Source organism: Alternaria metachromatica (assembly GCF_023757995.1).
Source record: "Alternaria metachromatica strain BMP 0045 chromosome Unknown scaffold_33, whole genome shotgun sequence".
In the NCBI taxonomy this organism is placed as follows: domain Eukaryota; kingdom Fungi; phylum Ascomycota; class Dothideomycetes; order Pleosporales; family Pleosporaceae; genus Alternaria; species Alternaria metachromatica.
Genome location: NW_026055524.1, coordinates 194,334 through 220,763, shown reverse-complemented (window position 1 = coordinate 220,763; position 26,430 = coordinate 194,334). Strand labels below are relative to the sequence as shown.

Below are 26,430 nucleotides of genomic sequence, written 5' to 3'. Positions count from 1 at the left end.
TCAAAGGCGCCAGAAGAAGTACTTCTAGATAGTTCATCGTCGCGGATTGAGAAGAGGTAACTACGGAATGATCATGAGTTTACAAGAGACAGCACCGTAGTAATCTCAAGACCATTGCTATAGGAGCCTTGACATTCATGGTGTCCGTCCGAGAAGAAGCTACCTAGGTAGTGCTTACCTCGATTACTGAGCCCAATGTTGGTACAGAAGTAGACCGATGAGAACCATGTCTCAGCTCGTTATCAGAACGCCGTTGGCAGCTGCATGCCGCTTCAGCCCAGCTTCCGATAGGAGATCTTGTGCTTACTCGGGTATACCCGCGACCGGATGCGTGCTACCTATCTTACAGCGTTTTCGGTAAGCTATGGCGCGCCCATATGCCAGACCGATCGCATGACCCGGTAGCATACGCGGTTCCGCTTTCGATATCTGCGCGGTCGCTACACCTAGGTACCCGAGTGGGAAGGCTCCTAGGGCTTACGTGAGACGAGTCGCACGGCGCTGCGAGCCGAACCGGAACGGGCCCACGGCACATGTCGATCACGTCAGCTCATATCGCAGGCCTCAGGTCCTATGCGTGCTCATGATGATTGGTGCACGAAGTGCACAGATAGTGCGGATGTGGGTTTGATGGGTTGCAGTAGGTTCCAGCCCAGCTGCGCTCGGACGGAAGGCGCGGGCCACTAAGGTCAGCTCCCAACCGTTCGGTCCACAACCTGGGAGGGCGTAGAGATTACGCGCAAACCCTCGCCTTGACCATCGAAACAGTAGTGACTCAGTCTCACCGCTGACCATCTGCTGACATTGAAAGGTGGCATGGACTACCTAGGTGCCTGTCGTGCTACTACATTGTCAGTACCCCGAGGCTGCGACTCAAGGCTGCATCTATTCCGGCCGAGATCGGCCTCAACTTGAGGGCTTCAATTTCGGAAGCTACTCTCCGTATCACGATACTGAATCGGTCTTCTCAGTGACAAGACACATCTTTTGATTATTAGGCACTGATGATCGCGATTGCAAGGAGTGTTTTATTTGCGACTAGCTTGATGACATTCGTGTAAACACCCAAAAATCAGAATGTCACCACCATGTCGCACATGCATACACTGCATATCGTGAGTGAATCAATCCCCACGTAAAGCTTGCACAGCCATGGGCTGATATACGCCTGATCCTCGGGCCTGGGAAGTATCTCGCCTCTCCAAAGTGTAGTCTTATCATGTTGCAAGCGGTGAAAATCCCAGTTGAGTCCTTACCACATACATATGCACCATCCGCGCAGGAGGGCTATGTGGCCATTCATTGTACCATATTGGTATCAATCGGCATGATGACATACATCTCAATGCAGTACGTAGCTGCCGAAGAACCCCTTGGAAGACTTAGAGGGGTGATTGCTTGCGTACATGGACAGGTTGTGGGGCGATAGAAGTCAGCTTTGCTACGAATCGTGGAGCTTTCGCTAGTCACTTCGTAAACACAGATATCAAGGCTCTCTCTCTACTACTGTGGCATTAGTGCGGATCGCTCGTGAGATCGACAACTTCCAAGAAAAACTGCTCAAGTTCTCATCGATATCACACTACCAAAATCACAAACTGTCAAACATCAATATGGCTTCAGCACACGTTTTACCGTCCATGCTCATTTTTGGACCGCAAGCGGAGTTGCCCTCCGATGCGGTGATGGCAAATTTGCGAGACGACCTTGTCAATAACCGTTCGTTGTCGACCTTGGTGGCCGCAATCGAGGATCTGCAGCAATTCTGGACAGCACTGGTCGATTTCGATCCGAGACTGAACGATGCTCAAGGGGGAAAGACACTGAACGAACTGCAGTACTGGCTTCATAGTGGTCAGCTGCCCGACCGCAACAGGGACCTTCCAAACTTGTTGACCGTTCCCATGACGGTCATTCTGCAAATCACTCAGTACGCTCGCTACATTGCCGGGCTCGAGTTGAAGCATCCTCATGTTCACATCCTTGCTGAACTCAAGGAAGCCGGCGTTCAAGGCTTCTGCATCGGCTTTCTCAGTGCAATTATCATCGCCGCTGCCCGCAATGAGGCTGAGATAGGCGTCATTGCCGCTACAATGCTGCGTCTAGCTGTCTGCATCGGCGCCTATGTCGACAAGAATGTCGGCTATGGCGAAAGTTCCTCTCCCAGCGCATGCATTGCCGTTCGCTGGAAAGACGATAGCGTACGCGGCAGGGAAGAAGTTGATGTCATTGTTCAGCAGTTCAAAGAGGTATGTTACAGCGTAACAACTGCGCTTTTTCGGTCAAAGGCTAACACCTCGCTATGTAGGCATACATATCAAGCATCAATGACCAGGCCAGTGTGACGGTTACGGCGAAACATTCGGATATCGCAGACCTAAGGGATAGCTGCCGCTCCCGTGGACTGCGTGTGAGCACCCTTTGCGTCAATGGTCGTTTCCACACTGGTGTTCACTTACCCGCGGTGGAGCACATCAGCGCGTTTGCGAAAGATAGGGATGATATGCAGCTACCATCCACCGATAGGCTGCATTTGCCTGTAAGATCCACCGTTGACGGCACAGTGATTCGAGAAGGAGCATTGATACGACACATTCTTGAGAATACACTATCGGAGCAAGTCAACTGGTACGCAGCAGTGCAGGCTGCTGCTGCTCCGTTGAAGGAGGACACCGCCCCGGTTGTGGTCTTCGTTGGTACTGGAAGCCACGTTCCTGCCTCGCTCCTTCCGGATCCACGTTTCCAAACAATTTCGCTGGGCGCAACGATCGCAAACAAGGCAGCATCAACTCCACATGTCGCATCCCCTCTCGCCAACGTGAACGCCCAGTCTGAGTATCCTCCAAATTCCATTGCCATCGTCGGCATGTCCGGTCGATTTCCAGGAGCAGACTCTCTCGACGAGCTTTGGCAGCTACTGTTGTCTGGCAAAGTAATGGCACAGCCTGCGCCAGTCAAGAGGCTTGGGCTACCTCAGACAGGCAATCACGCAGACACGAAATGGTGGGGAAACTTCCTCAACAACCCTGACGCATTCGACCACAGTTTCTTCAAGAAGTCTTCTCGTGAAGCAATTGCTTGGGACCCGCAGCAGCGGATATTACTCGAAGTGGTGTACGAAGCCTTGGAATCAGCCGGGTACTTCTGCGCAGGATCGAGCAAACAGCCTCAAGACTATGGATGCTACATGGGCGCTGTGATGAACAACTATTACGACAATGTCTCGTGTCACCCAGCTACAGCGTACGCGACCCTTGGAACATCTCGCTGCTTCATCAGCGGATGCGTGAGCCATTATTTTGGTTGGACTGGACCCGCTTTGACAATCGACACTGCTTGCTCTTCGTCTTTGGTCGCCATCAACACTGCATGTCGGGCCATATGGTCTGGAGAATGTTCTCGAGCTGTGGCTGGGGGGACCAACATGATCACCAGCCCATTCGACTACCAGAACCTCCACGCAGCTGGTTTCCTTAGTCCAAGCGGCCAATGTAAGCCATTCGATGCTGGTGCTGACGGCTACTGCCGTGGAGAAGGTGTGGGTGTCATAGTGCTCAAGAGGCTGGAGGACGCCCTCACTGAGAACGACAACATCCTAGGTGTCATCATGGGCTCTGCAGCAAACCAAAACCACAATCTCAGTCACATTACCGTCCCGCATTCAGGCTCGCAAGTCGATCTTTACCAGAATGTGATGGCCGCTGCAGGTGTAGACCCGCAAGCCGTGTCTTATGTGGAGGCGCACGGGACCGGGACGGGTGTGGGCGACCCTGTTGAATACCGCAGCATTCGAGACGCATTCGCCGGTCCTTCTCGAAAAGACCTCCTTCATTTTGGCTCTATCAAAGGGAACATTGGCCACACGGAGGCGACCGCTGGCATCGCGGGTCTCATCAAAGTCCTTCTGATGATGCAGCATGGAAGGATACCACAGCAGGCCAGTCATTCCTCGATGAATCCGAAGATCCAGACGCATTATTCAGATCGCATGGCTTTATCGACGAGAACGATTGAATGGGCTGCTCCAACTCGTATTGCCATGGTGAATAGCTATGGTGCTGCGGGCAGCAACTCGGCTGTTCTGATTAGAGAGTATCAAACGACACCACTCAGAACACGGGAGGCTCTGGCCAAATACCCCATCGTTATTTCCGCAGGCTCAGTGAACAGTCTCATATCTTACACAAAGAAGCTTACGAGTACGCTGCGACACCTACAGTCACACGGAACGACAGTCCAGCTGGGCGATCTGGCATTCAATCTCGCTGATCGAGCAAATCATGCTCTGCCATACATGTTGACAACAGATGTCTCCGATATGACAGAGCTGGAAACAAAGATTGGAGCAGCTTCTGAGAAGGACATCACGATGACGTCAAAGCCGAAGCCAGTCATCTTGGTCTTCGGGGGCCAAGAGAGTGATTTCGTTGGTCTTTCCGAGCCGATCTTCAAATCCTCTACTCTCTTCCGCCACCATCTCGACGCGTGCGACATTGCCCTGCACGCGCTAGGTTGCGAAGGAATCTATCCCGCGATCTTCCAACGAACGGGCATCTCAAGTCTGGTCGCTCTACACTCGGCCCTCTTTGCTGTTCAATATGCTTCCGCTCGGGCTTGGATAGACAGTGGGCTCGAGATCGCCGCCGTCATGGGTCACAGTTTCGGTCAGCTGACAGCGCTTTGCATCTCTGGTGTTCTGTCGCTGGAAGATGCACTTGTGTTGGTTACTACCAGGGCTTCCATCATGCTGAAGCATTGGGGTACCGAATCCGGGGAGATGATGTTCCTCCAAACCGATCAAACCACCGTCTCCGAGCTTCTGCATACGCTGAGAACCCGGAATCTAGCACACAGCTTGGAGATTGCGTGCTACAACGGTCCAAGGAGTCACGTTGTAGTTGGTTCGCGCAACGACATCGAAGAGCTGGACTCTTTGATCGCCAACAACATGCAGTTCAAGGCTTCTATCCGAACCAAGAGACTGAAAGTCACGCATGGCTTTCACTCTGAGTTTACTGAACCTCTTTTGCCGCATCTTGACGAGCTTGCCCAATCTCTTGAATGGAATACTCCGGCCATTCATCTCGAGACATGCGATGAAGGCCAGAGCATCTCGCATCCTGACCACACTCTACTGGCTCACCATACAAGACGCCCAGTCTTCTTTCAGAACGCCGTCGAACGACTTGCACGGAAGTTTCCCCAGGCCGTCTGGCTGGAGGCAGGCCGTGGCTCTTCCGTCAGTCAGCTTGTTCAAGGCTGTATTGTTGACAACCAGAACAGTATCGTGCTGTCTCCTCAACTCACTTCATCGAATGCGCAAGATTCATTGACCAGCGTGACAACGAGTCTTTGGAAAGCTGGGTTTTCGATACAGTATTGGCCATTCCATCGAACACAGAGAAGTCAGTATCAATACTTGGCTTTGCCACCATATCAGTTCGAGAAAACTCAGCACTGGCTTCCATTTACTGGACGCGGAGGTCAGAAGGAGAAGGTTACAGCACCCGTCGACATACAGCCGACAACGCATGAGCTACTGACATTCCTTCACTTCACCGACGACAGTGAGAGCGAAGCTGTTTTCAACATTGCGCCACAAAGCGATCGCTTCAAATCCATGCTTGCAGGGCACGTCATGGCGGGCCAGTCGCTCGCTCCAGCTTCGCTTTACTTTGAAGTCGTTGCCCGTGCTGCATTGTTCCTTGCAGACGATACAGAGAGCGTCATGTACATCCCTACAACGGAAGACCTCACAATGAAGTCACCGATTGGCATCAGCACCGATGTTGATATCCGGCTCTGCTTGAAACGTCTCGACGTCTTGTACCCGTCGTGGTCGTTTTCCATCACCACACAAGCGAAGAGCGCTCAGCGCAATGAGCCCTTCGAGCAGTCGACTGGACGTGTACATCTTACTGCTCGGCAAGACAAGCAAGCGGCACAAGTGTTCAAACGCTTCGAGTCTCTGATCGGCTTGCGTCGTTGCAAGGAGATCCAATCTCATCCTGACGCAGAGAAGATGTCGGGAAACCACATCTATCGTGCGTTTAACCACATCGTGCACTACGGCGAGAACTTTCGTGGCATCAAGGAAGTCTCATGCGTTGGCTTCGAGGCCACTGGCAAGGTCAGGATGTTTGTGGATCCGGAGAGACCTGTCGATGAGAGGTTGACGGACACACCCATGACGGATAGTTTCATGCAGTTCGCTGGTTTCCTGGTCAACTACTTCAACAACGCAAGCTTGGAAGATGTGTTCGTCTGCCACAAGATCGAACATATCGAGATTGGCGATGGTTTCAACCCGGATGCAAATGAGTGGATTGTTTACTCAAACATGACACAAGACGATGATGACGGCGCCTCGGCTGACGCATACGTTTTCGACCCAAGCACGAAGAAGATGGTCATGGCGGCGTTTGGCTTCTGTTTTTCGAAGATGTCGCAATCACTTCTTGCTAGAATGCTGAAGAGCGTCAACAAAAGCAGCACTTCGACAAAGGAGCCGGAAGTGACCGCGATCAAAGACGACGTGACAGTAAAGCCAGCTGCACAAGCAGCTACTGCACTGGAAAGACAGTCTTCCAGCGAGCGAACGCGTGTGCTCAAGATCCTTCACGACGTCACTGACGTATCTCTTGAGCAACTTCAGGATGACTCTGTGTCTCTCGAAGACCTTGGCGTTGACTCTCTCATGGCCACTGAAATCCTCAATGACATTCGTGTCGTACTAGGACTGACCATTGATTTGACAACGTTCCTGTTCTTTGCAAGCGTGAAAGAGTTTGTTGTCTACGTCGATGCCAAACTGGGCATCAGTGTAACCGACGAAGACACGCCCAGTACGAGCGACGGAGTACCTGTTTTGACTCCAGAGTCTCCTTCAAACGGGCCGGCATTTCCATCCGCATCTACTCAGATCGTTACGGTACCAGAAAGTCGACCGTCGATATCGTCGGCTTACGAAGCCTTTCGTGAAGTACGAGGCAATTATGACCAGCTCGCAGTTGGCACCAAGGCGACAGGATTCTGGTCCAATGTGTACCCCGATCAGGCGAAGCTCGTCCTTGCCTATGTTGTTAATGCTTTCGCTCAACTCGGTTGCAACCTAACAACTATGCGCCCAGGCTGCGCAGTCCCTGACGTACACGATAAAGTCCTGCCCGCGCACAAACAGCTTGTACGACAGCTCTATCGTATCTTGGAGGATGCGCGTCTGATCTCTGTTACGGAGGGAAGATACTATCGAACGGGTATCGCAATCGACACCTCGCCTGCTGAGCTCCTGTATCAAGCCATTATTCCTCGACATCCCGAGAGCGCAAATGTTCACAAGCTCGTCAAAGTCATTGGTACTAAGCTTGCTTCCTGCCTCGTAGGCGAAACGAACGGTCTGCAGCTCATCTTCGGAGACCGAGAGAATAAGCATACCTTGGAGGATATGTATGCAAACTGGCCCCTGCTTCGGACGCCCACACTTCTCCTCGGAGACTTCTTGCTCAAAGCGTTCACCAGTGCAACCGGGAGTGGCAAGTTCAAGATCCTGGAAGTTGGGGCGGGTACCGGCGGAACGACAAAGTATCTAATCAGTCATCTCCAAGCCCACAACATTGCATTTGAATACACCTTCACCGACATTTCCAGCTCTCTCGTGAGTGCCGCGAGGAAGACGTTCAAGGGCGTCGAAGGCATGATATTTGAGGTCATGGATATTGAGAAACCCCCACTTGAAGCTCAGCAAGGCGAGTACCACGCCATCATCGCGACGAACTGCATTCATGCGACTCGAAAGCTGGACATTTCTCTCAAGCATTTGCACCAGATGCTGAGAGAAGATGGTGCTCTCACCCTTGTCGAGATCACCAAAAACATGTTCTGGTTGGATATTGTCGTCGGTCTATTCGAGGGCTGGTGGTTGTTCGAAGACGGTCGAACCCACGCTTTGATCGACGAGCTGCGATGGCAGGGCCTGATGAAAGAGGCTGGATTCCAGAGTGTTCTTTGGTCTGATGGAAGTACACTCGAGGCAGCGACAGTACGACTCATCGGCGCCTTTCCTCAAGCTCCAGTTGTGAAATCCATCAACGGCAGAGCAGAGACGAAGACGTCGGGGAAGGCAGTGTTGGAGACGGTCGTGTATAAGACGATCGGCAACCAGGAGATACACGCCGACGTGTATTGTCCCGTCCATCCACCAGCAAAGAAGCTGCCCGTCGCTTTGATGATCCATGGAGGCAGTCATATCATCTTCTCGAGGAAGGATATTCGTCCGCCACAGACGAGACTTCTCCTCGAAAAGGGCTTCCTCCCCGTCAGCCTCGACCATCGCTTGTGTCCCGAAGTCAAGCTCGTGGAGGGTCCAATGGTGGATGTGTGTGATGCGTTGGACTGGGCGCGCAACATTTTGCCGCACATGAAGCTCAATTGCGCGCCCGGTTTGCAAATCGATGGTGAGCGAGTCGTAGTCGTGGGATGGTCGTCTGGAGGGCAGCTGGCCATGTCGTTGGCGTGGACGGCGCCTCAGAGGGGACTGCGTCCCCCGGAAGCGATACTGGCATTCTATTGCCCAACAGACTATGAGGATGAGTGTAAGTTCGCTAAAGCTTGTTGTGGCTAGAAGGACTCACACGCTGACATGTGCATCTAGGGTGGAGACATCCTATTCAGCCCAATGGCGCCGAAGACACAGGATTGGAGTATGATGTACTTGAATCCATCGAAGACGTACCAATCACCAATTACGGTATCGTCGGGGCATGGGAGCCACTCTCGGATCCTCGGATTGGTACAGATGCCCGCTGTCGCATCGTGTTACACATCAATTGGAAAGCGCAGACGCTCCCCGTCATTCTCGGCGGCCTCCCCAGCAGAAAGAAGGCCAACGAATTAGACTCGCAGGACTGGAATGCTCTCCCACAGCCTGCACTGGAGGAAATCATCCGAGCCAGCCCACGCGCACAGATTGTGAGAGGCCAGTACAAGACGCCGACCTTCCTTGTTCATGGCACGAGCGATGACTTGATCCCCTGGGAGCAGTCGCAAGGCACGTACGAGGCGCTCGTGATGAAAGGTGTGTTATCTGGCCTTGCTATCGTCGAGGGTGCGCCGCATATCTGCGATCTCAGTAGCAATCCCGAATCGGAAGGGTGGAAGGCTGTGTTGAAAGGCTACGATTTCCTTTCTGCCGCGATAGACCAATCCAGTTCTGCTGCTGCCGGGTGTTCCATCTGATCGGGTTCTTTCGGTTGCGATAGCCCTCGTTCGAGAGGCCTTCAACGTAGAGAGTGTAGTGTGGATTCTGAACTCATGGGTGGCTCATTCGCGATGGATCATGGCCAGTGACGTCTACAATCGAATCAGCTCGGTGCTTGAGGTGGAAAAGAACAACATCGAGGGATTCAATGTAGTAACTCAATATCATCCCAGCGGAACACGCTGGACGTGATTAACATCGTACCTGCTGATCTGTGATTGCTTGAGCGGCCGAGACCTCGATCTGGTTGATGCAATAACTGGGTATCAAGGATAATATTAACTGTAAGGAAGTGCGCATGCGACGATTGTCGCTGTCGGTAGTATGAGTATATGCAAGGCTGTTGGAGTGTGGGCAGGCCATTTCCAAGGCCCCTGGAAAAGCGCGGGGCTGGGCAGGGTCCAATTATGCGCTAACGACATGCACTCGACGCCCGCGTCATTGTTCCCTGTGTGCCTGCTCCTCTACGCACCATGTGCCGCAAAAGCACTGCGCACACCAGAACTCGACTCATCCAACTACTCTGAAGTAGCCATCGACAACATGTGGCCCTTTACACGTTGCCGCGTTCGCTCATGTACTGCTCCTTCTCTTTGCGCGACCAAATCGCTGCCAGGAGATTGCATTTGACAGTCGTGCGACTGAATGGCGGTCGAAATCTTTCGTACATACACAGCTATCGCCTGTGATTGCGACACATACACACGTCATCCATACTGCACCCGCACCGCCGTTCGAGTCCCAGCCTCCCTTCGCTTATAGCCTGTCTCTTTTCCGTCGTACAGTGTCGCAAAAACCTGCCGAACCCCATGAAACCGTTGCCTTCCTTCCGCCTTCGCTCTCCGCTCGTATAGCGTAATGGAAGACAGGCCAAGAAGATTTTGCGATGACAGGTTCATGGGACTCTAGCCTGTTGTAGAGTTCTGGCGCGACGTGCACGCATCGCATTTGAGGGGTACCCATTCAATTAGGAACGCATTCCGCAATACTTTTGATCGACACCGTGACATGGCATGACGGTCTCTTTACTCAGGAACGACAGAGTGAACCGAATAATATGGTAGTAATAGAGAGGACAACCGCAGCGCTGACATCATCTCACTTACAGGAATGGTGGGGCCGAATTGTTGGTAGGCCCCCAAATCAGCCGGATTACCTGCTGCGCCGCTGTGTCTGATACCAGATTCAGCCTTGAGAGAATCGCTGCGATCCGTCCTGAATCTTTCCTTCGCACTCAGTGCCTATCTTCGAAGCGACTGGAGATAGCGAGATCAATCTACCGTAAACAATGCACCAGTATACGAACTCCTCCCCCAAGGAGACCGTCGTGAGCGGACGCTCACTCGAACGAAATGAGCCTCATGAAAGAAACGAGGCTGCGGCAAGATCGCGAAGTGAGTCCATCTGCTCAGGCTTCAACGTCATCCCAGTGCTTCGATCAAGTTTCGACCCAGTCGCGGCTCCCACTTCATCTTCATTTTCAGATGCGGCGTTGAAATCGTCGGAAAGACCAGATTCTTCCGACCAGACTAGAAGTTCCATCGAATACTCGCCTGGCTCTCTACTCGGTAGACGCCCCAGGTGGAAACGGACATGGATAACGCCCGTCACGATACTAGGCTTCTACTTTATATGTAAGTATGATAAGTAGCGTTGTAGACTGCTTGTTCCTCATGCTAACAGAGTCTACTCAGCATTCATTTGTGCAGCAACACACTACTGCTTCTTCGCATACCTCGACCGTCGTATCATATTCTCAGGCTCTATGCCCTCCGCAAAGACCACGACAGTCCCACAAGCCTACGCTACTACGGTATCGCTAGTGCTAGTTACCGCGTTTCGTGCTGCACTAGTAGCAAGCATTGGGACATGCTATACTCAATGTCTTTGGGCAACATTTCGAAAGCGTGCTCTCAAGGTGCCATTCCTCTCAGTCCATCTAGCGGACTCGAAGTTTACAATATGCAGATCAGCCTAATCGAAGATCTTTTTCAAATGCAAACAAATCCGCTGCGTCTTCTCAACTACCACTTGTACTTCAAAACGCCAATACTTGTCGCCGTAGCTATGTTTTGCTGGCTTGTACCTATTGCAACATTGTACCCTCCAGGTACTCTAGTCGTCGGACTACAACCGTCTTCCATCGATGGAAGGTTCGATGTGTCCGTCTTCCACCACAGGACTCTCCAAGACATCGTGGACGACAATGTTATATCCAGGATTGATTGTGAGTACGGTTGTACAGATTACGACTGCCAGAAGTCTTATTCCGCCGACCTTGCACAGAATGCGTCGCTGCGAGCAACTTGTACTACGTTCAATGACAACATTAACCCTGAATTGGCTTATATCATACACTCAAACCTGATTGTAGGCGAGATCTCAAGGTTAAAGCAGTCAAGTAAGGAGAATAGCTCGTATGGACTGGATTTCTGGGGAACCACCCTAGATTGCGAGACTACGAACCGCTCCATTGTGAGTACAATTACGCAATTCGCCGGTCAAGACCCCTATTATTGGATGCAACATAGTGAACCCGACTGCGAGTTAATAAACATCGTGGGGCAAGAACCCTTCCCTGGAAACACATCGATCACTTTACGCGTCGCTCACCACCAGGATACGTCACAGTATTGGCCATGCTTAGACAAAAACAAATGGCACCCCCATGTCAATGGCTCGCCACCAGAAATTGGCCAGGACATCGACTTTCCCGGCTCTGGGATGCATATCTTTGTCCCTGTCTCCGAAACTGTGTGTCGTCCAAGAATACGGAAATATTACGTCACCATCTCACACTCTGGGGGAGCACAACATGTCTCTTGGGCTGTCAAAGACGAGGAATTCATCCCAGATTACACTACCGATTTTGAAAGCTTTGACGGAACTTTTGAGCGATGGTCACAGGTTTCTGACGCTGTGTTGATATATCAGAACTTTGCGAGAGACTTTGACCAGTCTGGAAACACTGTTGCTACCATCAATTTCGAATTCCCCAGCATGTCGAGCGATACGAGACCATATACGATTGAAAATGGTAGTGTGGTGGAAACATGCGTGCTCGAAACGCAGCCGGGGATCAAAACAGTGGCCACGCCTACCGATCTATCGCGAGAGATCTGGCCTCTCGGTGTCTTCGAGCAAAGACTCCATAACGTCCATCGGTCTTATGGATGCCCGGCATTTGACCCTGACATGGCCAACGAGCTCCTCATCAACACCACAATCTCAGCACTGGCCCTAAACCAGCGCTTCGACACCGTCAACGGCACAGAGACCCGCACCTTCAACATCTATCGCTTCGAGAACAAACTCGCCTTCTTTCTACCATACGGTCTCTCACTCGCTCTAGCGATACCAGTCCTCGTGCTAGGGCTCATAGCACTCTACGTCCAAAACCACGGCGTCTCGGCTATCAGTGGAGGTTTCATGCAGCTTCTGATGACAACTACTGGACGGGGTTCACTTGAAGCGGTGGTTACGAGGGGCTCGGGTACGCTGGGCGGATACGAGAATGTTTCGGAAGAGCTGCGTGGGATGGAGGTTAGGTTTGGAGAACTCGTTGACGCTGGTGAGGATGAAGTTAAAGAGACTGACACGCTTCTGAGCGGGCGTGATGGGCTTGTCGATGTGCAGAACGATGATAGCTCGCAGTCAGGTGTACGAATTCTGTCCGGAACAGAGCGGTTCGAGAACAGCGTTTCTGTAACGCGAAGAGCCGGATTCGGCACGGTCGATGAAGTGATACCATTCAGGAAGGAAGCAGAACAGTAGTTGGAGGCTGTGTGCTCTAGGAAGCTACGAAGGGAGGAAAATTGACGGGTTTGCACTGATTAAGGTTGTCCGGGCACTTGCAATGCTGATGGTTCAGCTCTAACGATGACGGTGACGTACACCAGAAGTCACTTCGGTTAAAATCGAATCGCGTTACCCTCCGTAAAGCGGCATGTCGTGTAGCGCATCGCATTCGTGAGAACTCCAAAGGTGTTGTGATGATGAGCAAAAAGAGAGCAAAAAGAAGCAAAAGCAAAACATACAATAGCGCCCTCAGTGCAATGCTTGCATAGGGCTGAGCAGACGCAGATTCGAGCCTCAAAATTGAACAACACATACCATGTTCGGCCCATCTCTTTCTCGTGGTTCTCTATTCGTATCAGCCAATACGAATGATGGCGTCACGGCGCTAATCTCGGTGTTATGTCGACCGTGCTCACCGGCGGTAAGATTAAGTCTCTCTTCGGTATTGTCTACGGACCGTTTCCAAGCTTACACACCGAGCCAGGGGGAAGGTTGTATTGCTTGCTCCTCCCGTTCGCTCGCTCTTCTTCGTAAAGTTTGTTTTACACATTACATTGTAAACCTCAGAATCATCGCCAGACCCAACAATGCAGACGCGCAAAAACAAACAGGTAGCTTTTGCGGCAGTCGCATTCCTTTCTGCCTTGGCATACAGCTCGCCAGCACACCCGCTCTCGCATCGCGATGTAGCTGCTCTATCCGATCGTCATTCTCTAGCACTCCAAGAGCGTGGTATACCGGTCGTCGACTCAACCATTCCCCTCAAGCTGCGTTCCGGCGCTGGCAGACAACTCGCGAAACGCCAAAGCGGTGGACCATTACGCACCATCTATGACGGAGCGCAATACGCGATTGATGTGACCATTGGCACGGAGACGCTTCAAGTTTTGATCGACACTGGAAGCAGCAGTTTCTGGGTACCAAAGGCCGATTTCGTATGTGTGGACGTAAACGGCACGCAACAGTAAGTCCAACGCATTACCCAACTCTCGTCTAGTACCTTGGATCTGATATTAAACTTTCCTTATCGTAGATCCCAGGCTACTTGCGGATTTCCCAAATTCGGCCCCAAGAGCTTTACTGGAAGCCAAATTCCAGACCAGAACTTCAACGTGACATATGGCGGAGGGGAGTTTGCGACTGGCATTGTGGGTCTCGAAGACGTTGGCTTTGGTGGTGTGACGGTCAAGAATCAGAAGATGTCGTTCGTGGATAGAACCTACTGGCTGAGCGCAGGCAATCTGACTAGTGGACTTATGGGTACGTGAGGCATGTTGTCTGCTTCGAGTGTTTGCTAACGAAAGTCACTAGGCTGGGGACTCGGTGCCACCACCGCCATCTTTGAGGGCGCAGACCCGTCTCAAGACGGCGGGAAAAAGCCAATCTTCGTCAAACCATGGCTGGAGACCGCCTATGACCAAGGCTTGGTAGCAAAGCCCATCTTCTCGGTCGTACTCGGCAAGAGGGGCAAAGACGACGCGGACTTGTCAGCTACAGGTTTCCTTACGATAGGAGGAGCGCCATCTTCATCGTCGTTGCCGCTCACGGGTGCCTACGCTACCACGCCAATCCTCAAAGAGACGTTTGATCATTACCAGCTGGAGAACGAGTATGTTCACTATGTGATTCGACCGGACGGGTTTGTGGTCGACGGAAAGTTCATTGCCTGGGCCCCAGGCACCTCCGCGGGCACCCACTACGGCGACAGTCAAGACCGATTCACGATCCTGGACTCCGGCACCGCTTACACCATGATCCCGAAGGCCCTTGTAGAGACAATCGCTGCAGCCTTCGACCCCCCAGCTTCCTTCAGTGAGGATGACGGGCTCTGGGTGGCTTCGTGCAATGCGCAACCACCTTCTGTTGCCATTCGCGTCAACGGGACAGATCTTCCCTACGCCTCGTCAGACGTTCTTGTCGACGGCACTCTAGGCGTGATCGACGAGGAGAAGCAGACATGCATAGTGGGTTTCATGGAACCCTCTACTCCGCCTTGGGGTGGCGACCTGCCGTATATCCTTGGAGCCAACTTTCACAGGAATGTGCTAGCGGTACACGATATTGGAAACAAGGTAATGACGTTTGGTGCGCTGAAGTGGAACTGATTCGGGGTTTGTTGCGGCTCTCATAACATACACAAGATCACATGTCGATAGAAAATACCTTCACATCTGTCATGCACGGCAATATACCGTAGCTCTCTAGAGATCTGTCGTTCTTCGTGCGCGTAGTGTTCTTCCCCTTTGCGTGTTAGCATCATGGCCAGCCGTTCCAACATGACCGTCAGCCGACGGAATGGTGGTTGACTCCTTCCCTTCATGTCGGTCCGAGGTCGCGACATACACTCAGGCCAGAAGAGTACGCCGACAAATGTATGCTGAGCTGCGCTAGCTCGGTCCTCGTAATGTAGCAATGTACCTCACAGACAAGCACATTACACAGCTAGACGTATTACTCAATTTATTCAGTCTAAAACTTGTTGATAGGCATAGCTAGGGTAGGGTCGCCTACGCAAAGACTACTGCAGCAAGACACAGAGCTCCAGGGAGACCCTGAGTAAAGAAAATCTTGGTATTTGCCGTCAACCCTCCATAAACACCGGCCACAAATACACAGCCCGCGAAGAACAGAGCGATTTGAGGCGCAAACACGGAGCTGGGGTGGACCAAAGACCACAAGAGGCCAGCTGCCAGAAATCCGTTGTACAGGCCTTGGTTGGCGGCCATGGTCTTGGTTTTGGCCGCAAAGTCAGGCTTGAGTGCGAACGCTTTCAACCCTGCTGGTGAGGTCCAGAGAAACATCTCCAAGGCCATGATGTAGACATGGAGGGCGGCTAGTAGAAAGACGATAATAGAGGCGAGGAGCGGCATTGTAGGCGCAGATCGAGGGTTGGATGTGGTATCGTTTCTAAAAGAGATGATGATTTGTGGGTAGGTAGGATCGAATCTGGTCATGAGGGGGAATTGAGGTGAATAAATAGCTAGAGACCACTTCGGCCTTACTTGAAAAACGCTAGTCTAGACGCGTTGCGTGAATGCTGGCGATACGGGCAAATTCCTTCCTATAATGCCGAAGGTTCTTACATTCCCGCGGGAATTCGAGATTAAGATATGAAAGTGTAGACCCTAGGGTATTCAGTTATTCCTAAAGTTGACATGCCCCAGGAGAAGCTCTTGCGCAGATAGTTTCTATAGCTAGGTGCTAGTTTTGTGGAGGCGGAGAGGCAAGGTTCCCAAAAGTTGAGCTGGTGGCGTTCAGGCGGGCTGTGGGCAGCCGCGGGCAGCCGTGGGCGCCGGCTGTTGCCTAGCCTCCCTGCACAGCCCTAGCTGACTGCGTTCATCACCGCCCCGCGTCATAAAGCGACAACCACGTTGGATGTGTCATCTCCTGTTCTTCATCGCACAACATCAGTTTCACCACTAGTCTTTTATTTACGTTTCATTGTTCATATTCTCAAATGCTACCCAAAGTACTGACAGCAAAGTTACATCCACATCATGCGTCTACTAGAGATGAATGAAGATGGAGACCTTAGCCTCAAGGATCACCCGGAAGAGACTGAGCCGCAATATGCAATCCTCTCGCATAGATGGAGCAAAGACTACAAAGAGGTCGCCTTCAACGATGTGATAGACCACACATACAGGGACACAAGGGGATATGAGAAAATCTACGGCTGTGGAGAACAAGCAAAGTGGGACGGCCACCAGTTCTTCTGGATTGATACCTGTTGCATCGACAAACGTAACAGTGCAGAGCTTTCCGAATCGATCAATTCAATGTGGCGATACTACTGCAACTCTCAAGTCTGTTACGTCTACCTAGACGATGTTTGTGCGGATATCGGTGAGGCTGAGAGAAATACTGCGTTTGCCAAATCAAAATGGTTTACGAGAGGATGGACACTCCAAGAGCTACTGGCACCTCCAAAGCTTGAGTTTTACGACGCTGGATGGAACTTCATCGGGACGAAAGAAGATCTAGCAGAAATGATCTGTACGATTACAAAAATTGATCAGCGCTTCCTTGGCTCCAATGTTAACTTACTCAAGCAAGCAAGTATTGCTGAGAAAATGTCTTGGGCATCAGGAAGACAGACAACAAGACACGAAGACATCGCTTATTGCTTGCTCGGAATCTTCGACATCAACATGCCTCTGCTGTACGGCGAAGGCACGAAAGCTTTCCAGAGGCTACAAGAAGAGATTGTGAAGCACTCGGATGACCAGTCAATATTGGTATGGAGTTCACCATCTGCGGGAAACGACAGCAGTAAGCTTTTTGCCCAATCGCCAGCTGCATTTGCCTCTTGTGAACATGTCGTGCGGAGCATACAATCAGGTCCGGTGAAGCCGTATTCCATAACAAACACAGGCCTAAAGATCAGTCTACCACTCCTCAGGGGAGGCGTTGACGGCGAGTTCCTCGCGGTGCTCAACTGCACACGGCGGCTCGACACATTCGGTAGTTTGGCACTTCCCGTAAAGCAGACGGGCAGCAGTCACCAATATCAGAGGCGCAGCGGCGAGCTCCAATCTGTTCCTTTCACCGATTGGGTGCGTTTGGGACAGCAGCCAATGTACATCAGCATGGAGCCGCTTGCTGACTACTCGACAAACCACCTAAAGGACAACACTTCCATTCTACACACACTACCGAAAGGCCATAAAGTCTCCCAGATATTTCCCTCTGGCCCATCGTCTCATTACACGCATACGTTTGAGGGAAATCGGCATTCAAGCTGTCTAAAAGATCCGGACAACCGAACACTTGTGGTACTCAGCTCAGAGAACAATTGCTGCTACCCTCTCATGACGTTCTTTCACAAGAATAGCTTCTTTCACGACTGCATTTGGGATGCCCGGCTCCTTCCTGTTCTTATCGATGACAGCTCCGATATTGAACAGATCTTCCATGCATGGAAACGGGAGGAATTGTCGACACTGCCACGAGTTCAGCGTTTCTCTCATGGAGTAGTGGCGCTTCGCACCGTACCACAGCTGATTCAAGGCCGAAGAGTTACCATGATCGACATCGTTCATATTCATCCGACTTTGATCAGTGCTCGGAAGATCCGCGAACAAGGTCTTGTAATCCTTCGGTCCGTTGGATACCGCCTATGCCGTGTCGTGTACTGGATCTTTGATCAGCTATTCGAGGGTTTCTCTCCCCGCGAAACTGTCCAGGCAGTAATGCCGATGCTGACTATTTACTTCACTTTCTCATCACCCAAACGAGACCAGGTCCAGGATCAGTCGTTCGCTGTAAGGTGGTATCATATAGCTGCTGTCTCATACTTTCTTGCTCTCAGATGCCTCAGATGGCTGAGGGAGACCCCAGCGAAACAATCACCTGTTCTAGGGTGGAAGGATATTAGAGACTTCGATGCAATAATAGGCTATTGCGCTCTTCTAGTAGTGTTCGTTCCTCTACCCTACTTTCTTCTTGGAAAGGATTTCGGATATCAACATAAGACTATGTTACGTTTAGGATTTGCGTTACTAGAGCCTGTTTTTATGCAGGTTATAGATTCGAACATTCTTGCACTTGTACAATCATTACAAGTGATACTCTATAATTTGTATAGTTAGATAAACACATTAGTGCTTTCTTCCTTGTATGAGGTATTGGGACCGACTATCGTGCGATTGAAAGGGCCCGAAAGTAAATGATAATGGCCAGAGAGTATTTGGTCTCTCGACGACATTTGGCAAGTGGAGCAAGGCATACCAAGCATGGAGCTGTAGCGGGAGCGAAGAGATGGCTGGTCAGCTTCATCTTTCTTAGTATTACCTTGACCTTCTTTCTCAATACGATATTACCCCGACGTAGTATATATCAGCTTTGAGTTTATCGCGTAGCAGTGCCTGCGACTTGGCATCATTGCAGAACAATTGACAAAATTGACCATGCTAGGCGGGGCGGTGGTAGCAACGGTCAAAGGGCGGAGCTGTGGTAAAAGACCGAGACGGCAGTCCGTGAAAACGACAAGACCCTACCGTCGGCCCTGAAGCTCTTACTACCATTACGACCCAACAATGGTGACTCAAGCTCACCGCTAAACATGTATTGCAGCACAGTTGATGTATTCGCATAGCCAGAGAGGTTGAGCTAATGGTGTACGAGTCTAACGCAGACGGTGCAGGTGGGGCAGCTGTGAGCGCCGCTTGTTGCTTAGCCCCGCGCCGCGCATGGCCCTTCCTAACAGCGACCAGCAGCAACAACCACGTTAGCTATCGCCGTTCTCTTCTGGCATGTCATCAATTTCACTTCAGGTCCTCTACGCATGGCCCGATATAGCTAAAATTGAGTAGAACAGAACAGACAGATACGTAGGTTAAATCAAGCTTGGTTTAGGTGTAGAGAAGTTGTCGGAAGGACCTGCGCAGCACTCGGCCGTAACAACACTCGTGCCGAACACGGCCGGGATAACAGTTTTCCGCCATGGAAGCATTGCTAATACCATACTGATCAGTCAACAGTAGTAACAGTTCCTGCGCACCAGCTTGCGCCTAGTATAAGATGGCTACTTTTGCAGAAACCTCAGATATCAGCACTCGGCTCCGCCACAATAACGCTTTTCAGAACCAGACACATCTCCTACCATCTCGACCATAGCTATGATCTCTGCTCTCAAAGCTCTTCTCCTGACGAGTAGTCTGATACTTACGTCCGGGGCAGTATCATCACAACAAAGCCGTGCACAGGTACGGGTTCAGAGCAATGCGTTTCTGGAAGGACAATACTCACACTCGATCAGAATCTGACATGTCAGTTCAACGTGGGTCTTGATACCGTAAGTTTACCAGCACCAAGCTTCCTCAAATGATACTGAGACGCTGACTTGCATGAGTCGGATGTTGCAAACACGAGCTATGTGCGCATGATGAAGAACGTCAAGCTTCCTGTTTCCGGAACGACATACCGCTACGCCATCAATCCCCCATTCGACAAGGAAAAGCCATACTTCTTGTTCCTTCATGGCTTCCCAGACACTTCGTACGGATGGATCAACCAGATCGAATATTTCACCAGGCGCGGCTACGGCATCATAGCCCCAGATCTTCTGGGCACCGGTGGGACAGACAAGCCCGTCGAGCTGGAAGCTTATAGTCTGAGAACAATGGCATCTGATGTTGCTGAACTGCTCGACTGCGAAGGTCTTGACAAGGTAATCGCAGTTTCGCATGACCTGTAAGTCCAATAATGCCACATGTTATCTTGTTTCTAAACCGCTAGACTAACATGCCTTAGCGGAGCGTATGTGCTCTCTCGCTTTCACACGTACCAGTCTCAATACCTCTCGGCTCTTGCATTCTTAGATATCGGCTACAACGCCCCCGGCACAGACGTCAACCAAACCTTCGTAGAGGCTTACAACAACATTTCACAAGCAACATTCGGCTACCCCATTCTCGGGTACTGGTACTTCTTCGATGAAGATGACGCGCACGTCCTTTTGGATGCACACGTACGTTCAACATTGTTACTCATCATGCACTCAAGCTTACAACAGTACAGTTGGACTCATTATACTCTCTCGCGTACTCGTTCAATGCACCGAAAGTAATGGCGGAGAATTTCAACCCGGTTGGTGCACTTCAAGAATGGCTCGCAGCTGATAGAAGAGCGGAATACGGCAACGACTTCATCACCAATTCGTCTCGGGAGCAATGGAAAACCATCGTTCGCGCACAGGGAGGCGTTGAGGCCAATCTGAAATGGTACAAATCTTACTTGCGGGGTATCAACTCGGCTGATGAGAACGAGATTCGATCGATGTCGGGAGTCATTGAGCAGCCTAGTCTGTTCATCGCGGCCGAGAGGGATTCCGTCGGTATTCCGTCGGAGCAGTTACGTTCTACGCTACCATACGCCCCGGGAATGCAGATCAGAACTGTTGATGCTGGCCATTTTCTCCATATTGAACGAGCTGATGAAGTTAATGAGGCACTCTACGACTTCGTTCAGAGCCTTCAATAGGTGCATGCCAAGGTAGCAACTGGATTAGCGGAAGGCTGGCGTGATTTGCTCTTCTTCTTCTTCTTTGAGATGTTGTAGTTAGGATAGTTGTTGTAATGGGAAGAGATTATTTGGTGATAACCCTTCGTCTCCGTGCGAGCACATATACTTGCGGTTCCCATCGTTCGAGCAACTCTTTGCGTTCAGTTTGCTAAGACTTGTAAATGATTTGAGCAGCTCAGTTGCTCTGCGTCATCGCGGTGTTCGTGAATTTAATAGCTCAAGTATGGCACACATTTAAATTGCGTTAAAGTGAGCTGTTCCCATAAGTGTCTTCTCGAATAGATGATCTAACCTAGAAAAGAGGGTGCGCGATGCTTGTGGTTCGTTTATGACTATCTGGACCGACAGTGACTGGTTGACGTGGAATTACGCGGTGATCAAAGACTACTGATTGGTAAAATGAAAACTTTTGGTAAGGTAGTTTCATTTCGAATACAAATACGCAATTAGTTCAACAAACAGATCAATCAAAAAGAAGGAACGCCCCAAACAGAACTTCCGAACTACTACTAGGCTACACATGCGGCATCGTTCTTTGCCATCACTTCCAAGTGATCACAGAGACCCCTAATCTTTTCCTCAATACTGGCATTGAAAGCTGCAGCCTTCTCAGGATCCCTAGGCGGCGAACCCATGACGGGAAAGTCAAGACGAGACTTTGCACACCATTCGCTCACCTTAGGCTCCGCCATCCACTTGAGCCTGTTCTTCATGGAAGCCAGGAGGGTCGTAGGATATTCCGCCGGTATGCGAGTGTACGGAAAAGGGTCGCAAAGAGAGTTCTTGAAGTCCTCGTCGTCGTAACTACTTTCGACGTGTCCAATGAGAGCGGCGCTGAACGTGGGTTGGAAGAACTTTATGTTCTGAATCGTAATGTTTCTGCCATTGAAGACAGGGACAGGTGGCACGTTTCCCAAACCAGGCGCAGTACAGTCGATGAAGAGAGTGTCAGGCACAGGAGTGTATGTGCCCTTCTCTAAAGTGACCTTGTCTGGGTCAATGCGCTTGACTCGTCCCTGCCGTATGATGTTCTTGACTTTCTTGACCTCGTCAAACTCCGCCTTTGTCACAATCGCGTGCCTGAACATGGTCGGCTCGATGCTTTTGTCTAGACGGTGAGCATGCCCGAGCTCCTCCATGCGATGGAACATCTCTTGAGATGTCTTGGACCCCATGATGGCAGCGGATTTTTCTTGCTGCAGTTGTTCAGGGTTGGGCGTCGTCTCTGGAGGTTGAAGGGTGGCCCGTTCCATAAACCAGGAGTCGCGCGGCATGATCCAAGAAATGTTCTCCGGGGCAATGCCTTGAGCTAAGAGCCACGAGCATGCGTCGACTGCAGTCTTCCCGGCTCCGACGATTGTATAGGCGCCGTAAGGTCGCTTCAGTGTTGTTGCTAAAGCGTTGGGTGTGACAAGATTGGCTTTGTCTGAAACCTCATACAAAGGTGGACCCATAGAGGGAACCGTGACCTTCACGTATGTGGAGTCTACAATGCGAGTGTTTGGTTCAACCCGGATGGTTCTCCCTGTGGTAATCGATTGAAACTCCCCATCGCCAGTGTAGTTGTGCAGTGGGTAATAAGTTACGCGACCGGACGGAAGGAGAATACTGTTCAGGACCTTGGTGTAGTAGGCAACAATCTCGTCGCCCGTTGCCACCTCGGCAAGGCCCTTGTTGAATCCAACTTGATCAATCTTTTCGTCTCCGAGCTGTCGAGAGTTGACACCGTAGACGTGGGACGGTTGATGAAGGGTGACAAAGGGATAGGCAACTGTCCAATGACCTCCCGGACGAGAATAGCGATCGACAATGGCTACCGTAGCCTCTTTTTTATCGGAAATCAGGGTATCGACGAAGGCCATGCCCATAGCACCCGCGCCGATGACAAGGTAGTCGACGGAGATAGTCTCGGTCATGTTGATCGGTTTTGTGGTAGGTTTGCAGGTTGGAAGAGTCCTGGATGAGATTGTTTGTATGTTCGCGACGAAGTGATGAAAGTTTGGTGTAGCAAGAAGAGAGAAGAGAAAGCAGATTCATATACCTAGGCACATACCTTGCCCGACCAGAACGCGTGTACTGGATTCTTCAATAGGGTTCAACATACCGCTCCTTCGGCATCATTATTTCGCTGTCAATATTACCCGTAGTCCATGATAACTTGACTTGTCCTTGGATGTTTTCTGTACATTGCGGCCGAGCCTGTTGTTGTGACAAAGTTGCTCCGGTCGGTCGAAAGCTCCCGAGATCTAGTTTACGGACGTAAGCAACGGAGCCACACATCCTAGCTTGAAATTACCATCCTGCCAAGCAGTACCTGTGGCAAGCTTACGGACGTACAGGTACCTACTCAGCTTGGAAGCAAACGCAAAAGCGTGGAGCTATTGTGTTCCGAGCTTTGGTATCTTGTGGTCCTCCGAACGATTGTACCTACACAGCACCATCTCCAGCATACGAAAAGGCAAGGCCTCACTGTTGGTCCTGAGATTCTTGGTATCGATTCCCCTAGAAATGGTGGCCTAATCTAACGATAAAAGTATCATAGCACAGCTGATGTATGCCCATAGCTGGAGGTATAGATGTTCGAAGTGACTTAGGTGTGGGCTCGTATCGCTGCGGGTTTGGCTTCGGCTTCGGCTCCGGGTGCTTGGGCTGGCGGTCCTTCTACTTCTCATCTCCTAGACCACGATTGCATACAAATGGGAGGTCGCTCGTTCAGTGTGCGTCATCGCTGAATTGTAGGGAAAAGAAAGGGCAACAAGAAGGATATTCAGAGAATTGGACGTACCACCTTTGAACTAGTTTGGCGCGGCTGAACAGCTATTGTGGTCTTATACGACAGGGCGGAGTATCGGTAGTCGCTGCACATTGCCTCTTCTGTCTTTGCAGCAACGCTTCGACTCCCGGGGTTCGCTAGTCTGATTTGCGCAATTCCATAATGTCTTCACGCTGAATATTCATATGAAGGTGGATCTCGCAGCGCTTGTTGCTTTCCCAACCGCCTGCCCTCATCCGCTCTGCCAGGACGAGGTGGCATCCGAGGCTGCATTCTGGGACCGCGCCCACTGCATTCACGGCATACCGCCATTTGGACCGCCCTGGACAACAGGCAGGTGCAAAGCGCCTCAGCATGACGATAGGGAAGCAGATAATATGCAAAGCGCTCAGAATGCAGACAAAGAACATCATCAGACGCCGCGAAGCCGCTTGGTTTTGGGCAAGATGTTTTCATTGGACAGCGGCATGTAACGGAGGAAGCAGAACCGAAAACCGACAACTGATGGACAAATAGATGGGAAATGAGGACCGAAAACTGACTGGGAACAGTCGTCTGCATGGCCATGCATTATATAGACAGTCCAAGAATGGAGCTATGATATACAGTGCTACTGTTATCCTATTGTATTGTCATTGCAATACTTTGATGATTCATGGATACCTAACCTCGGCAGCGAAACAAGTGATGTCACCATCGCGCCGCGATCCGAAGTCGCCGATACGCCGACGTGCCAAGCCAGTCAAGCGGTGCGCTCTCCCCAGTCTCGCCGCCCCTCCAGTAACGCCATCATAATCACCACCACACCATCATCATGGAAGCATTATCATCCAATCCCGAGCCCTTCCCGAATCTGCAATTCAACGCCAGCTCCAACTAAGGCTCCATAGCTCTGACGTCATTTCGCCAGAGGCTCTTTCCAAGGTTCTCAACATCCGTCGCTCTCTGCTAACGATTCTAGCTATACTTGGCATTTTGAAGTAAGTCTTCTTTCTTGACTACTTACATCGTGGGGGTTGGATGTGCGCATTTGCTCTAGGTATGAGTCATCTCAGTATCGTGGCTAATAATTTGGATGATGTTATAAGCGGTGGTGGTGGGATCAGTAGTGCCTCTGTCTCCATCCATGGCACCAAAGGATCGCGGAACTTAGATTTTATCTGACTTGTACCTTTACACAGGGTAGAGAGAGTGGCTTGTGTAAGTTATACAGGCAACTATCTTGCGTGTATCAGCACGTCGGAAGCGGGCGCAGTGAAAATTAATTATATCAACGAAAGGGATATAGATGCGACGCCTTAAAATTACAGGAAGCGTGAGGGCGTTGCGGTGACTTGAAGGTTGCAAAGGCGCAAGGGTTGCAGGGCTGAAGTTCAGATGGATGGTCTAAATGGAGTAACTTAACGAGACTAGCTACGATTTATGCTCGCTGCCCGCACTGGATCCGACCTGGAACCTGAGGATCATGTGACCCTGTTTGAAGCACTACCCTGTTCGCATTTTCATAGGCTGAGTTCCGATTCTGACGTCGGCATATAGTCGAAAACTGCCTGTATGGGTGCTACAACATCGTCGAAAAACGTCTTGCGAAACACGACATATTCGAATGTATTTCGCGCTGGAGGACCCGGAAACAGAAACCTCAGGCATCGGTCCACTGCATATGCATACGACTCAGAGTCTAGCATGAGCTCCTCGATCTGTTCCTTAGCAATCTTGTAGTCTTCGATTGGAGATATAGCAGCGGCAGCGGCGTTCACGGAGTTGTCTCCGCGATATTCCCGTCTAAGCTGTTCAAAGGTTTTGCCGACGCCTAGCTCAATGAGGCGCATAGCGAGGCTATACAGGATGGGGTTTTGGATCTGGCTGGTTTGGAACTGATCAGCAGGCGCGGCTGTCTGTAAAGCTAGATCAGGATGCATGGCGGAACGCGGGAAATCGTAGGAGAGGTACGGATGTTTGGAAATGTGTGGTAACGACAGTTCTTTCCCTTCTTCCAGAAACAGATGGATGTTTTCGTTTCTGAGAACTTCTTCAAGCCATGGCGAATCGCACATATGCAGAACAGCCCAAGTCAGCGCTGCAGCAATCCCGAACCTCTGCGTTCGACCCAGTTTGAGCTTGAAATTTGTCGGTTGGTCCACTTCGCGGGAAAGGAGAGCCTGAAGATCCACGGCTCTCTTCGTATCGGCTAAGCTGAAAGCCCCAGTGCCTTCGGAGTACACAATGCGTATTTGTTTGCACGGGTCAGAAGAGCCGGGGACTGGTATACATCTCGATTCGCCATCTTGCTGTGGCTTCTGGAGCATTTCGCAAATCGTTGAGGCGTAAGATGTTGATTTAGATCCATCAACAGGATCAGTTGTGCTTGCCATCCGTGTTTGATTTTCTGGGGCTGAGAGGTAGTCAGTAAACCAATTCTTGTTTGTCGTTGCGGTTCTTACATGGCACCAGTGTCGTTGAAGAAGACCTAGATCTCGCATGAAATGTATTCGGAAGAAGCTCCAGAAATTTGACTCTACTATTTTCTTGCGGTGGGATTGACGGGCTTGCATCAAGGTGAATATGAGAAGTTTGA

General features: G+C 50.9%; 6 protein-coding genes across 6 annotated transcripts; 4 read left to right on the top strand and 2 right to left on the bottom strand.

Annotated features, from left to right (window-relative positions):
• Positions 1 to 1,640: 1,640 nt before the first annotated feature.
• On the top strand, positions 1,641 to 9,234 carry J4E83_009523 (Type I Iterative PKS; the record flags this gene model as incomplete). The annotated part of the gene is made up of 3 exons (XM_049336408.1): positions 1,641 to 2,249; positions 2,309 to 8,591; positions 8,651 to 9,234. 3 exons carry the CDS (start codon positions 1,641 to 1,643, stop codon positions 9,232 to 9,234), a joined length of 7,476 nt encoding a protein of 2,491 aa, XP_049184507.1.
• A 3,022-nt stretch (positions 9,235 to 12,256) lies between these two features.
• On the top strand, positions 12,257 to 13,030 carry J4E83_009522 (uncharacterized protein; the record flags this gene model as incomplete). The annotated part of the gene is made up of 1 exon (XM_049336407.1): positions 12,257 to 13,030. One exon carries the CDS (start codon positions 12,257 to 12,259, stop codon positions 13,028 to 13,030), a length of 774 nt encoding a protein of 257 aa, XP_049184506.1.
• Positions 13,031 to 13,641: 611 nt separating this feature from the next.
• Positions 13,642 to 15,159, top strand: J4E83_009521 (uncharacterized protein; the record flags this gene model as incomplete). The annotated part of the gene is made up of 3 exons (XM_049336406.1): positions 13,642 to 14,018; positions 14,088 to 14,314; positions 14,366 to 15,159. The coding sequence occupies 3 exons, from the start codon at positions 13,642 to 13,644 to the stop codon at positions 15,157 to 15,159; spliced, it is 1,398 nt and encodes a 465-aa protein (XP_049184505.1).
• Positions 15,160 to 19,674: 4,515 nt separating this feature from the next.
• On the top strand, positions 19,675 to 21,037 carry J4E83_009520 (uncharacterized protein; the record flags this gene model as incomplete). The annotated part of the gene is made up of 5 exons (XM_049336405.1): positions 19,675 to 19,761; positions 19,815 to 19,850; positions 19,908 to 20,248; positions 20,309 to 20,525; positions 20,576 to 21,037. The coding sequence occupies 5 exons, from the start codon at positions 19,675 to 19,677 to the stop codon at positions 21,035 to 21,037; spliced, it is 1,143 nt and encodes a 380-aa protein (XP_049184504.1).
• A 551-nt stretch (positions 21,038 to 21,588) lies between these two features.
• J4E83_009519 (uncharacterized protein) lies at positions 21,589 to 22,995 on the bottom strand (the record flags this gene model as incomplete). Its single annotated transcript, XM_049336404.1, has 1 exon — positions 21,589 to 22,995. One exon carries the CDS (start codon positions 22,993 to 22,995, stop codon positions 21,589 to 21,591), a length of 1,407 nt encoding a protein of 468 aa, XP_049184503.1.
• A 2,359-nt stretch (positions 22,996 to 25,354) lies between these two features.
• On the bottom strand, positions 25,355 to 26,161 carry J4E83_009518 (uncharacterized protein; the record flags this gene model as incomplete). Its single annotated transcript, XM_049336403.1, has 1 exon — positions 25,355 to 26,161. The coding sequence occupies one exon, from the start codon at positions 26,159 to 26,161 to the stop codon at positions 25,355 to 25,357; it is 807 nt and encodes a 268-aa protein (XP_049184502.1).
• Between the last annotated feature and the right edge of the window lie 269 nt (positions 26,162 to 26,430).